Source organism: Crassostrea angulata, chromosome 8 (assembly GCF_025612915.1).
Source record: "Crassostrea angulata isolate pt1a10 chromosome 8, ASM2561291v2, whole genome shotgun sequence".
Lineage (NCBI taxonomy): Eukaryota > Metazoa > Mollusca > Bivalvia > Ostreida > Ostreidae > Magallana > Magallana angulata.
In genome coordinates this window covers 5,918,165-5,932,348 of record NC_069118.1, presented here as the reverse complement: position 1 = coordinate 5,932,348, position 14,184 = coordinate 5,918,165, and the positions used below count along the sequence as shown (strand labels likewise).

The window sequence follows — 14,184 nt, the reverse complement described above, 5'->3', positions numbered from 1 at the left end:
ATGCAAAAAATATCACTCGATCCTAAAACATAACGTCTCCAAAGACCGCCTGTGTTCTATTACATAGCTCCGATGTAAATTTGGAAAGTCAAAGATTAACTGCAAAAGCATTAGCCCCGGAGAGGATTTGCTTCTACGGAATGTCTTGGGAGTTTACTGTATGTAAGGCACGATAAACCTAGAGGCATTTCTTAGGCCCTGACGATCAAAGGATTATCTTTTTCACTAAAATTAATCATTTGAGCACCATGTTCTATTTAATTTTCCGCGCGTATTAGCTATTACGCCACTTTGGAGTTATTCTTTCTGTTACATGGATCCCATATTAAATCCATTTTGATCTGGATTAGTATATAGTTCGATAGATCCGTTCTTTATAAGACTTGCAAATTAAGCAAATTGTCTGTAATTATAAAAGTCAACAGCATGATATGTAAATATATACGATACATTTTGCAACGAGTTTAACATACAATGTACATGTAACACAAACGGAGTTGAAAAAATCCCTATATGAGACATATCTATGAAATGATGATTTCAATCATGATATAATTTGGATATATAATTCAACAGTGAGAGGAAAAAATGTGTAACACAAAATTACAGATTACGTAACTGACGTAACAACTTACCGTAACTTCCAAACGCGGCGTGACGTCACTCGTAATGCAGGTAAAAACAAACTCGACCAACTGATAGCGAAGGTTCCTCATGACGTTTTGGTACTCGTTCTGAGTCAGTCGACCCTGAGAATGGCGTTCTTGTAGGGCGTCTAGAAACGCAGTCACCAGATCATCCATTCGCTGGCAACGAGAAAAGATGTACATGTTAGAGTTCGACCTGTGAAACAATACTGGTCTCCCGCTCTCTGCCTTTCTGAGTCTAGCAACCATCAATGGCTGCGCGCGGTGCCTTTCTGATCGATCCTAATTAAAAATACATCGAAATGCTATGTCTAAAGTGATTTAACAATCGCTGTGTATTACAATAGACCATAGAGTGTCATCGCTCGCTGCTGTGAACAGTCAAATGAATTACGTTAATGTCTGAAGGACAGCGTGCCAGATTGTCCAATGGACGTTGACAGAGAAAGTACATATAGGTTGGATACACTGCGAGAAATCGCTCAATATATTTTACATGTATATTAATATTGTACATAAATATATAATGCGTGTAGTTCTTCGTTTTCCCTTTGTTTTTCCGCTCTCAAAGACGACTGTCCTAATTACAAGTCGTTTACTCGTACTTTATCAAAGAAATCGACTTGCGTCCTACAAAATTAATTATTTGATTCGGTCGGGTACTTTTTACACATGCACCCAACGACATAGCTCGCGCGACAAAAGTCTGTAATTCTCCAAAGGATTTCCAATACACCGAATGAAATTCCTCATCCCTGCACTTACCGCCCCGTGTCTGAATTATTCAAAACCAACATCCTATGAGAGATTTTTTATATAAATTTTGATCTTATATTAGAAATGTGGAGAGATTTTCAGGATAGTCGGTCTTCTTTAAAAACGTTGTTCGTACAAACCCTAATCTGGTGTATTTTATCAATAATTGTATTTGATATTACCTAAACGTTGAGGTGGACAATGGACCTTAATCAGTGTGTGCAACAAGGCGTGGGGTGAAACACCGTCAATGAATTAGGGCCTGGGCTATCAATGCGCTAAACATATATAAACAATTTCCATCTTCTTGGTTTCAAAAGATTTCTGGCAGTGTTAGATTCTTAATCATCAGAAATTCATAATAATCAAATTTTTAATGATAAAATACCCATTTTGTAAAGAAAATTCAAAATAAAACCAAATAAGGAAATCTTGTGAAGCGACACTTTTTTAGGAACGTAAGTGTCTTCCTTTGATTGACTTTTTTCTTATTTCAAAGTCCATCCTATTTCTCGTCTAAGAATCAAGTTAATTTTTACATGTATATTAAGACTATTCCTCTTTTCATCAGAACCAAAGTTTCCTCGATAAATGATCAACCTGCCAATCTAATTCTACAGTTAGTGAGGGAATTTAGGTTTGACTTCTTATACATGTAGGTATTTAATTTGCGCTCCATTAGGTACTTTACATTTATAGGTACAATTAATAAGAAACACATAAAAAAGAAACTGGCTTTGTATAAGAAGATCTAACAAATTCCTCATCAAGGTATCTTCTCGGTCCAAAAGAATTAGGTGTATTGCAGAGCTAATGTATAATTCACCGGGTACTACTCGTAAAGTAGGGATAAAGATGACCTACTGAGTTATATCCCCAATGACGGCTTACATGAAGAATTAATCAGAGGAAATGAAGTAAACTAATGTGTTTTTATCAAAAGCAGGGTTTGATAACTGGGGCGTGACCTTATGCCCGGGTGAACTCAGCAAATAACGAGAGATTTTTACGAAGATGAAACCATTCTCTCTACAGATGAAAATACGAAAATCGCATTCTTGTAGCTATCACTTAATCATTTCTAAATATTTGTTATGATAATGCATGTAATATTTTTTAAACTCAAAAGGATTTATAAAAATCTAAATATATTCTTGTCTTATTCACATGTGTAGTGGTGTACATGTGTTGATATCCAAAGTAAAAGGACAGTTCAAATAAAAAAAGATTCGAAGGTTAAAAATAGTTTTTGTAGTCTTGTGAAGGACACGGAATTTGAATCGTCTGAAGAAAAAAAATTGTGAGATATTACATAATATCCCAAAACAAACATTTAAAGCGTATTTAAAACTCTATTCACTTCTCGCTAGAGATGTAAAGGGTTCATTAAGATGACCATAAATTTAAGAAATAAAAATCTTCAAGTTGGAAAACTTTTACGTAATCCGTTAAATCATAAACACAACACACAATCAAGCTTCGCCAAGCGTCACCCATCACCCCCAATAAAAACAGGCAACTTTCACATCTATCCGTAAAAAAAAAACGCAGGCTTTTAAATCAAATTGCAATAAATAAATACGTGCATTAAGTGTCTTAAAGAGAACTATTTGATATATAAGAGATAAGAGATCGACTTACAACTGTTGAACCCAGCATGCAGCATTCCATGTTTGTCATATCTATATATCTTTCTCTTTTTTAAATCAAAATCTCCTGTTGACTAAGGAATAGATCGCGAATATTATAGTTTTATATTTTCTTAATTCACGGCGGACGTTACATTTCGTGGAAACATTTAAATGTAATTATTAAATAATCATAGTTTGATTAAACGAATCCCCTACCCCCTGATGGATTTATATCAAATATTAATATCTGTCAGCCGAAATATTGAATTTCTGAAATTATATGGTTGCAAATTTCTTTGATATTTTAAAAGTAGAGATATGCTGACTATGAAATTCGTTGTAATTTTTATGTTTTGGAATGCATTGTTGATAAATTTTTTGTTTTAAAATGCAGACGCTTAGCTCATAAAACAGTTTTCGAGTCAGACACGTTATGGACTAGCCATTATTATATCGAATTTAATTTTTCCTTCAGGTAACACTTTAATTAACCTGTAATATTTAAAAAAAATTCCTGCCTACACACATTTTAAACGCTAATTTATAGCCGTCGATTTACGAAAAAAAAACCACTTTATGAAATGAACGGCTTTCTACGAATGCGTAACATAATTTGACTCACAATTAGACTGAATCGGGGATTTTTACTTAATATTATATGCTCGTCTTTACAGAAATATAATAAAATCCCTTCTTGTAAAAAAATGTAGATTAATTCGATTTTTCCGCAATATTTTTCTAAATAAATGAAAATGAAAACAATTTGAATATTAATCATAAATATAAAAATCAACATATTAATAAAAATGAAAACGTTTTGAAAATGTTTCAATGGTCTCCCCCTTTTTTCTTTGAAAATCGATGTAACACCTAAAATCATTATCTCCAAATAGTTGCGTTTTCTTTTATGAATATAAATGTTCACAACGTATATTATTGATATCAGTAACAAATGCGAAACATATTATTGGTTGTAACGGGGAAAAATGGGAGTGAAAAGCCTACTTTATAAGAACTAAGGTGCAAAATATAATTATTAACATATATATACATACAAGGTTTAGGTTTTGCTGAATAAATATGGGTAAAGATACTTATTTTACTGTTTAAAAAAGTAAACGGTGTGTCATATATAAGACACGTTAATAAATTAATCAAATATTAATTAATCAAAATGTGCTATAATCAAGCTATAATCAAGCTATGTGTACAATGCTCCTCACGTTAATAATTATGAAGCCTTATGGAATTCAATTCTTTAATTTGAAAATATTTCACTGACAATGACTTCACAGGTTTGCAAGAAAAACAAATTAAATTCACTGATTAAAAAATCTGTGGTGCTGTAAATGAACCTCCGAACATCGAATGGAACGAATCCTATCTTTATCATATGTTACACGAATAGTAAGCTTGACTATTCTAATAAGTTTTCGTTTCTAAACAGAAAAATGAGCCTTGTGAATTTTAGCTTTATCAAAATGCATTACAAAAAAAAAACGGATGTTACTATTGAATATATAAAGAGAAAACCGCACGGTGAGGAGCATTGTATACGGATTGTTAATGTGTGGTGCACTCACCCGCTGCAAGTGGTATGGTAATGGAAAGCTATTAAACGAAGTATCAAGTAATTCCACTGAGTTAGTAGGGGTGTGAAACCCGTCAACTGGCATTAGTAGGATGCTCGATATGGACCGCTCGCTTGCTTTCTTGGCCAGATTGGCATCATATCTTTCGTAGCTCTCACTTACAATTTTGTAATAGTCTATCGTTTGTCCCGATCTGGTAGAGGTTGGAGTTGTCGAACCTGATGACTCTCGAGTGGTGGCGCCTTCTTCCATTACCCATCCTTTCCGGTTCCCTTGTCCTTTACTTCCGGGAGAAAGTGTGTCGGTCTCGTCTGGAATTGTCCAGACTTCGGAGTCACTTACATCGTCATTGTCAGAAGAGCTGTTCAGATCGGTAATTGTCCTCGAGGACCTTTTTCCGTCACTTTTACAACTTTTGGCACTTTTGCGCTTATTTCCTCTACGCGCCGATTCTACTCGAAATCCTTGGTAGAAACTATCCTCTCTGTCAAGATCATCCTGCTCATCATCGGTCAGTCTGTCTTGGTTCGAGGATTTGGATTGGCGTAATATTCTGACTAATTTCTCCTCCTGTACAAGAGAGTCCTTGTTTTTCCTGTTCTTGGCTGTGTTACCCCGGTTTCCTAAGCGACAGGAATGGGGACGCGATGGTTTGTTTTCTAACTGTTCCAGTCTATACACCGTATCGTCGGAATTGTCGCTGTCATTTTGAACGTCGTCTTCAAATATTTCGTCCTCTATGTTCACATCCGGGCGACTAAAGCTTAGATAATGAGGAATCTCGTTTTCGACTATACCGGAGTCACGTGACTCGCAAGCATGAAGTTTACTCGGGATTCTGACAGGCGTGTCGTCTGCTTCCACATCCGGGTCCTTTCTGACTGCCCGGATACTGTTAGAGATGATGACCGATCTTTTGCTCGAGCATACTACACTGAACCCTGTACCCATCCCTAAGTCCTGCTTAAACGGATTCACTCACTGCATTGGATCAGCAATCATTCTGTAAAATACAAAGACAAGAAACAATCTTTAATCCCAATCCTGCGTTTCCTCTTTTCTGACAAGTTCTCTTCTACAAGCCATAGTAACAAGAAGTAGTCTTATCATTCAAAGTCACATCTGTTTACACTGAAAATGAAATTAAAACTTAAAAAGGTAGTGTGTTTAAATATGCAATCTTCCTGTATTTGAAATACTTTCCAAGTCAACAGCACAGAAGGTCTGTTGTTCGGCAAAAATTCAATACCCTGAGTGAGCCTTCTCTCTTCTAACATCACAAGAAGGTTTCAAGACGAATGTAAATCTATGGAAGTATACTTTGATCCAGAGAGTAATTCCAATTCTATGCGTACTCAATTTTTTCATTACGTTTTTAACCTTGTAATTATCAGTTGTTTCGTTCGACAAGAAGTAATGTTTTATGTTTTAATTTCAAACATCAAACGCAGAAGTAAAAACATGAATGAAATCTTTAAATCGTCTTAATATAATCAATACAAATTGATTAGAAAATCGTTATTTTTATTAATGATAAATAAATCTCTCTCTCTCTCTCTATCTCTCTCTCTGTCCCTCTCTCTCTCTCTCCCTCTGTCTCTCTCAGAGAGAGACAGAACGTGTTAGCGAGATCTAAATACAGCGATGTAATATAGAATATTTCTTATAATTATAGATTTGTTCTTTCATCAAGATGAACAGAGAGAGGTAAAAAAGAGTTCAATTCGTCGATCACACGGTCAGTGCTGATGTAGGGAGACAAAATATCGATCTCAGTATCGATAAAACACAAACAGGTGTATTGTCCAGCCAAGCCGGCTACCCGAGGTGCTGTGAAAGAGCTGTGTCGTGATCACGTGACCTTGTACCTGCACTCACTGACCATCTCGTCTAGACATTCTTTTTATTAGTTAATACGTATCCACGTGTACCATTTCCTATTTCTATAACTCTCCGGTCTTTCAAGTAGTATATTAAAGTGAAACTCGACAAACATGGCTCTTTAATTTGTAATTTACAGATCTGCAGAGGTGATTATGTTTAATGGCTAAAAAAAGGTTTTTTCATCACAGAGATTGTTCAATCAATGAGAAAAAAAGCTTGAATTATTGAAAAACTTATCCGGGACCGTTTTGACATAGCAAGCAAAGCAGTCTTTACATTTTCAATGACAGTTCCAATATTTTTCAGAAAATACTGAATATTTTTATTTAGATAAAAGAAGAAAAATGAAATACATATACTTAAATGGTCCGACTAAATATCTTGACGACAAATGTCCATGGGTTTTTTTTTTTTTTTTTGGCAAACATGACCACGAAAATAATGATCGGGACAACTGCTATAATCAATGTCCAACGTCACAGGAAGCTTTGGGTTACATTGAGCAGTTGATTCCGATCTTTAGTGTAGATAACACAGGTTTCTGTGAATTAATCATAAATTAGAAGAGAACTACGGATTTACAATACAAATACTTTCAGCAAATTAATCGAAACCAAGTTAATTATTCATATTTCTTCGCAATCTTAAATGCTGTCTCTTATCCACACTATAAACCCAGTCTGCTGTCTGACAACAGTGAGCTTGTTCTGTTTTGTAAGTTTTGCAACTGAAAAAAATATATAATTGTCTAGGATTCACATACTGAGGACAGTTATTATAGTTTTCCTTATGAATAATTTAATTTAATTGAAATATTAACATGAATTAACAATGAGTAATTTTGATTAAACTTTAGCTTTTAAACATTGAAGAACCTAGTTATGGGGTTTTTTTTGGGGGGGGGTTACGTGAATGTGAATGCTTACCAATATGCAGTGGTGCCAAATCTCCAGAGGAAGAAAAACACAACAACAAGCAGAAGGTTAGAAAACATGTTTCATCATAGAGTTCTGTGGAACTACGTAATGCTAGCGATAACCCGTGATAGGGCCTTTCTAAAGCCCGGCGGATGTTATAGAAGTATGGACGGTATTTCCGCAGAGACAAATTGCTCTGTCAATAACACGGCAATGAAAGAAGTAAGGAAGGGAACTGTTCGTTCATTTGACTTTATGCAGTGTTTCCATTGTGAAATGACAAGTTTGAAACTCGAAAATTGTTAAACAAAGACGTCTCGGTGTGTTGACAAACCTGAGTTTTGCACTTTGATACGTTTGTCAAAATCCATGATTGTGTAATGTTGCCATTTAAAACCAAGTTCAATGAAGCTGTGAAATCAACAATCTATACATCAGATCCACCAAAATAATAAATTTAAATGTATATTTCCTAGCCATAAAATATCTTTTAGTAAGGTTACAATTTATTTAACTTTTGACAGCGCTCTTTTAGTTCAGAAGGTTATTCTGGTCTATAAATGGCAATGACTATCCAAACAAATGCTCAGACTTACTTAACATAATATGGTGTCCACATAACTTTACCAATTAACTTCTACATATAGTTATACCAGCATTAATATTCATTATCATTAACCTTATATTTTATAAAGTCTTAATCCTCAAAATTGTTTATTGTCCTTCCAAAGTTACCTATCTTATCAAATAAAAACAAAATACCTATAAATATTTTATTTGATAAAATAAAGTATAAATGGAACTTCGGCCGTAGAAGTTAGGAACGTTGTTGACTGAAAATTTAACATTGCACATTCCAATTACCGGTATTGTACAACTTCATATACATTGTAATTAAGAATATTGAAATTAAGAATTTTAATGCAAAACACATTTCAAATATTATGAATTCATAGATTAAGAAGTTAAACCTAAAAAATGCTAAACCTAGCAAAAATGCTGATAAATAAATCAAATCTTTTTCCAATTCAACACTGTAAAAAAATAACAGGAGACTATGAAATAGGATTTTCTTTTTTGATCAATAGAACGGGAAAAAAATTCTGCTTTCCCTCTATTCAGTAAACTGATTACTTTACGTGTATTCTGAAAACTACAAACGGACCATAATTTTTGCTAACTGCATTCAAAAAATTCACTCATCATATTTTTTTTATTTAACCACATGTATAATTCAGTTTAAACTTATATGGTTATTATCATTTTAATCTATAACCATCGTCGAAAAATCACCCTCACACCCAGAACGCCAGAAACAGTTACGGTTTGGTTTGAACACATTTCTTTGTGTCATATAATACAAAACGGCTATAAACAAGTCCTTACAATTGGATTTAGGAGATGAAGGCTTGTAAATGCACGACAAATCTATTATATACAAATATAAGTAATGAAAAATATGAGTACTTGTACTGCAATCCAATTCATTACTATCGATATCAAACAATTATACATCGCAAAACATGGTAGTCGTATTTTTCCTTTCATATGAATAACTAGCCTATCAGTGACTACTGAGTATTATTTGTTTGGAAACAATGTAATATAAGCTTTCTAATTTCAGATTTTATCATAATACATGTGTAATCATATATTTTAAAGAAGAATCGAGTAGAATGGGTATGCCAAATGTATTATTATAACATAGAGTGATTCTATAATCGGAAAATGTCTCCCTGAAAAAAGATGCTACAATATTACAAGTGCTACAGTTACAAACCATTATGAATGTAACAATAAACCAAGTCCCGGGAACCGTTAATTCTCCGGCCGTATTCCAATGCAGAAGAGTAAATCACATCTACTTAGTATTCCAATTACTGCGTTAAATTAAGCCCTTGTAGACAGAACTTGGACGAACTGGACAAATGCAAGACGTCACAGGAAGAGGTAAACAAAGAATACTGTACTACATTGCATTAACCATCCACCCACTTACTGGTGGGTCCATGCATTAATGACTTCTAAGACGGTTCATGTATATTTCAACACACTTTCATTTATGTTACGAACATGTAGTGTTAGAAAACAGAAGGATATAACATCGGCTAAAGCAGTTGATTGAACTGCGTTTAGGGAAGCATTTTTGGGGTTACCCAGACAAAGTCTAGAGCGGTACTTCTAAACCATTGACAAGAACATCTAATGCAATTAGAGTTTTATTTATTATAAGGCCCATAAATTTTGCGTCATTCCTATATGTACAATCAACATTCAATCAATTTAAATCCACATTCTCCACACCATTTAACATTATAGAAAAAAATCGTGAAGTCTTATTTACCAAAAAGAAGAAAGAGTGTGATAATTGGAACTCTGTATAGGACTCGCGAAGACTTTGTCGGGTTGTAGGGACACAATAGAAGTCACTCCACGAGACGTGTAGATAGCTATCACTGACACAGCTCATATCGTTTCTTACATTTAAAACAAAGTATGAATTGACCAAAGACATAATTATCCCATTGTAGAGCATGAATAAGCGAACATACATAATACCAAAAGATCTCTTATTAAATCATAAAGCGTTACCTTCAGAATAGGTATACCAAAGCTATAGTCAGTTAGCATCTTTCAACCTTTGCAATTAAAGACCAGCTAAGTTTGTGTGTGTATATATATATAAATTATGTCTTTGACAAAAATAGGGGCAGTGAAATATCAAATCAATAATTTACTTTCTATAGTGAAATTCTATACGCAGAATATCGATATATCTATTCAAGAACTATTCTGTAAATTTACAAGAACCATCCCCAGCTTTTAGAATTACTGTATTTGGGTACATGTTACAAAGCAACTCGAAGTTTTCACACGAGGTGAGAACGAAATCTTTGTCGCTAAGAGAATATACCTGTAGTTTCGATGAACGCTGTAGACATCCATGCAGAAAATCTAATTCGCATAATCCATGTTAAAAAATTAGCTAACTTGTTTACACAATCCCTGCATGGTTTTCTGGTCAATATCTCTGTGGTCGGTTTACCAGTCGCCGGGTTTTTAAACCCTCCAAGTTTTTCCTATCAGTAGCGCTTCTTACCGCCTGCAATCGATACTCGTCTACTCCCTCAAACGCGCGCCTCACCCGGATCCGTAGCACGGGTCTGGATACTTGAGAAGCTTCGTCGTAACTGTAGATTTTTGACAACCGCCGGGGAACAGAATTTGGCAGTGACCAGCGGGTTCTCTAGCTAGGGGTCCGCCGATATGCATCTAATCAACGCGTTGAATTGAAGCTCTATCAAATAAAATTTATTATTTGTTTTGAATGGGTGTCTGTCGTTATTGTTTTTTTGCACGACCCGAATTTCGGAGTTTTTTAAGATCGATATTCAAAACCAGCCTATTCAATTTTTACGTTTCAAATATTGCCTTTTTGTCATGTCAGCTATGTATTGTCTCGTGTTTTCTTGTATTAAAAAGGGGTTGAATTTAACACTTTTGTATGGGTCGACCTGGCCCGTAATTCAGTGTGAAATCCTTTATAATAATCATTCAATTCCACATCAGATAATAACATTCCAACTGAAAACGCGTTCAATATAAGTACCAGTGTGACCAATTTGTAAGGAATTATCTCTGTGTCAATAATGGTCAATTGACCTTATTCTGAAATTTCGTCTGATTCTCTGACCTCATTAAAACCTTTTCTAAACAGTTCATGTAATATGGACGGACTTTAACAACTTATCTCATATGTCGCTATTTAGAAAAGTTCCAAATAGTCGAACCGATGTATGAGTGAACAAAGTTGATAAACATGTACATACCAATATTTTTCGGATATTTAATATTCTCGAGTCGAGAGAAGTGGCTTTTTCAGAAACTAGTTTAACATCTCAAACTCTTCTTAAGTACCCTCGGCAGCCAGGAACATGTCAGAAGATATCGGAAATCAATTAGATGCTAAATTTATTCAACTTTTAATTGATTTGATAAACCTAGAATAAACTTCTTGCGTGGGGGAGATGTTTTTTGCAATCAGTTAACAAGCACCCTGACAAAAACCATGTCTTGTGCACCATGCACGAGTATCAGTCTAAAGATAATTTATTTCCGTCAAAACTACAACAATCAGGAATCTGTCCAGATATGTTTTATTGCATTATCTCACCGTTACATAACACTAGTATTTGCGGACAAGAAAGGGAAAATTTCACCCGCCGGGATCATATAGTTTATCAAATTTCATACAAAAAAACTTGAGGCATGTCAGACTTAATCAATGAAAGCTTGTTTTTACGATAAAAGGGGGAATATTACGAAGGAAAGTTATTGAATTCGAAAGAAAGAGAAAAAGAAAAGTCCTTGTGTATTTGGAAGCAGGAGGGGGTATCATTGGTCTGACTAATACAAATCTGTCTGCTTGACATTTGTCGCAGAGCATCGGCATGTCTTGTTATAACAACTGAAGTAAAGCAACTCTGTTCTTGCTTAGACTTAGACCACACGCCACACCCCGTCTCTTAATCCTAAAGAACACCCCCACGAAGAAGTGATTATGTATTGTCGAAAGAAACAGATAATATAGACATGCCTGTATACATGTACTTGCCTTGGTTATGACAATTATTTTACGCTGCATGCAAATGTTTTAATCTCCATCTGAATCTACCCCCCCCCCCCCCACCCCGCTGTCATTTCATTGGGTTGTGCTTTCTTGGTTTCTTTTACTCTAGTTATGAATATTTAGTTATCTATGCAGTTTCATCCTTGCTTATGTACAGGAGTATTCGAAAACACAATAACAAAAGATGAAGTCGACAGCTCTATAAGTGTCAAAACAAAACAAATATCTACATATGTTATGATTTCGTCTGACATATTAGACTTTCAGCAATATGCATTTGATCGTCGTTTCATGAAAGTACTCTGCGATATCATAAACGATGAGAAAGGACGCATAAAATACTTTGATTATGCATCCATAGTACTTCAAATTCAAAGGTGAACCTTTGAAATTGAGGGACACATCTCATCTCACAAATTAATATTAATGCCAATTTTAACAAAAACATTAATAGCTGCTTGGGAAAATGAATGCCACCCAAAAGAATCACCCTCCTTGCCACGTGGGCGGACACTGTTACCATGGCGACCAAAGAGCACATGGATAGCGGGTACAAAGAGCACTTTAGCAGGCCCAAATTACCATTTATTAGGCGAACAAAAAATCCCAGGTTTTTTAAGACGATTGTATGCTTTAATCTCAGTGCACCGTGAATCTCTACAATCACAACGTATTCAGTGTCGCCCACGTCATCTCTTAAAACGTCAGCTGTTTGGGCGAGAACGTTCTCAACCAAATAACGCGAGATTAACAAACAACGCGAGAATAACCAGCGTGATTGACGGGGCAAGATTACAATCTTCTTCTATCATTATTTCTAACCGCCAATCATTTCATAAATACGATTTAATATTTGTTATCTAAATTTTCGAACATTTTGATAAATGAGGTTTACGATGGAAAGTTTCAAAAAGTTCAATTACAAATTAAATCCCCGTCTCAGAGAACTAAAAGCTACATTATCTTGTCTCAAAAAGCATGGGTGTCTTGAACGGAAATACTGATCTAAAAGTAGATTACTTTGAAGTTTGAAAGTCTGCATAATTAAGGTGCATTATATAAGTTTTAATATATATAATCGTTTATTTAAAACTGCAGAGCAGTTAAATGTCTACTTGAAAGAATATATTCTTCGTTAAAATGTAGAACATGTATATGAGTGTGCTGTCAACAGGTGCTTCTTTTTATGTGGTCGATATGCCTATAATTTAGCACAAGGTCTACTCAACAGTAAATATATTAGGTGGTCAAGGTTTTAGTAATGATAAAAAGAAGACCTATAATATCTAGACATAGCTCTGCAATATATTATTCAAATACTTGATAGAATTGACAAAATAATGGTTAATATGTTTTGCACAAAACTTAATTTTTGATAGCCATCATTAACCGAAATTTTAAATTTACGAGTGAAAATTTGACAAAACGCAAACAAACCTATACACTCATAATATTCGCCTTACCACCTACTGTGAAGTACAGTCAATTAATTATCATATTTGGCATGAAAATGAACATGAAAACATTATTAAGGTCTAAAAGTTGAAATTGAACCGTAGATGGAATATTGACAAGCATAGCAAACAAAGAGATTTGCACAGAGAGACAAACAAACACTTCTGCCCCGAGAAGGCGGCTTATTTCCATCAGTGGCACTCTCTACTTTTAACAGAGCTAATAAACATGACAAAAAGAAACGGGATTTTTTGCATGTATTTGTATAAAGAACATTAGTTCATTGAATAGTTTTCCTTAATATTTACAAAAAAACGAGCCTAATATGAAGGTATTTTAAAAGCCAGTGTATTTTTTTAAAACTAGAATTAGTTCACATCAAGACAAAAAAAAACAAACCAAAAACCCAGTAGCAACGATGATTTAGCCCTAATAATTTATAAAAAGGAATATTCCAAAGTTTTCTATGATTAAATTTCATATCCATGATTTAAAATAAATTCTACATAGAGCTGAACGGATAAAAATAATATATAGTCACAGCCCGTGGAAGCTCTTTCATATATTTTATTTCAAGCTAGCGTTGGTCAGACGATTATCTCGATGATAAAATTTAAAAACTGGTCCTAAATAAAAGATTTAAACAGGGACTTCATTTTCCAGACTACTTCA

At 34.5% G+C, this 14,184-nt stretch overlaps 1 protein-coding gene across 6 annotated transcripts in view; it reads right to left on the bottom strand.

Moving 5' to 3' along the window:
- LOC128158427 (uncharacterized) overlaps positions 1 to 14,184 on the bottom strand; it is a 44,384-nt gene that overhangs the window by 19,792 nt on the left and 10,408 nt on the right. For 3 of the 6 annotated variants that reach the window (XM_052821246.1, XM_052821249.1, XM_052821250.1), the window contains exons 2-4: positions 10,342 to 10,725; positions 4,618 to 5,629; positions 636 to 806 (exon numbers count right to left, since the gene is read on the bottom strand). In XM_052821246.1, coding sequence (XP_052677206.1) covers positions 636 to 806; positions 4,618 to 5,577 — 1,131 coding nt within the window. In that variant the 5' untranslated portion in view covers positions 5,578 to 5,629; positions 10,342 to 10,725. The remainder of the gene's footprint in view (positions 1 to 635; positions 807 to 4,617; positions 5,630 to 10,341; positions 10,726 to 14,184) is intronic. The other 3 variants (XM_052821247.1, XM_052821248.1, XM_052821251.1) reach the window with 2 other exon arrangements.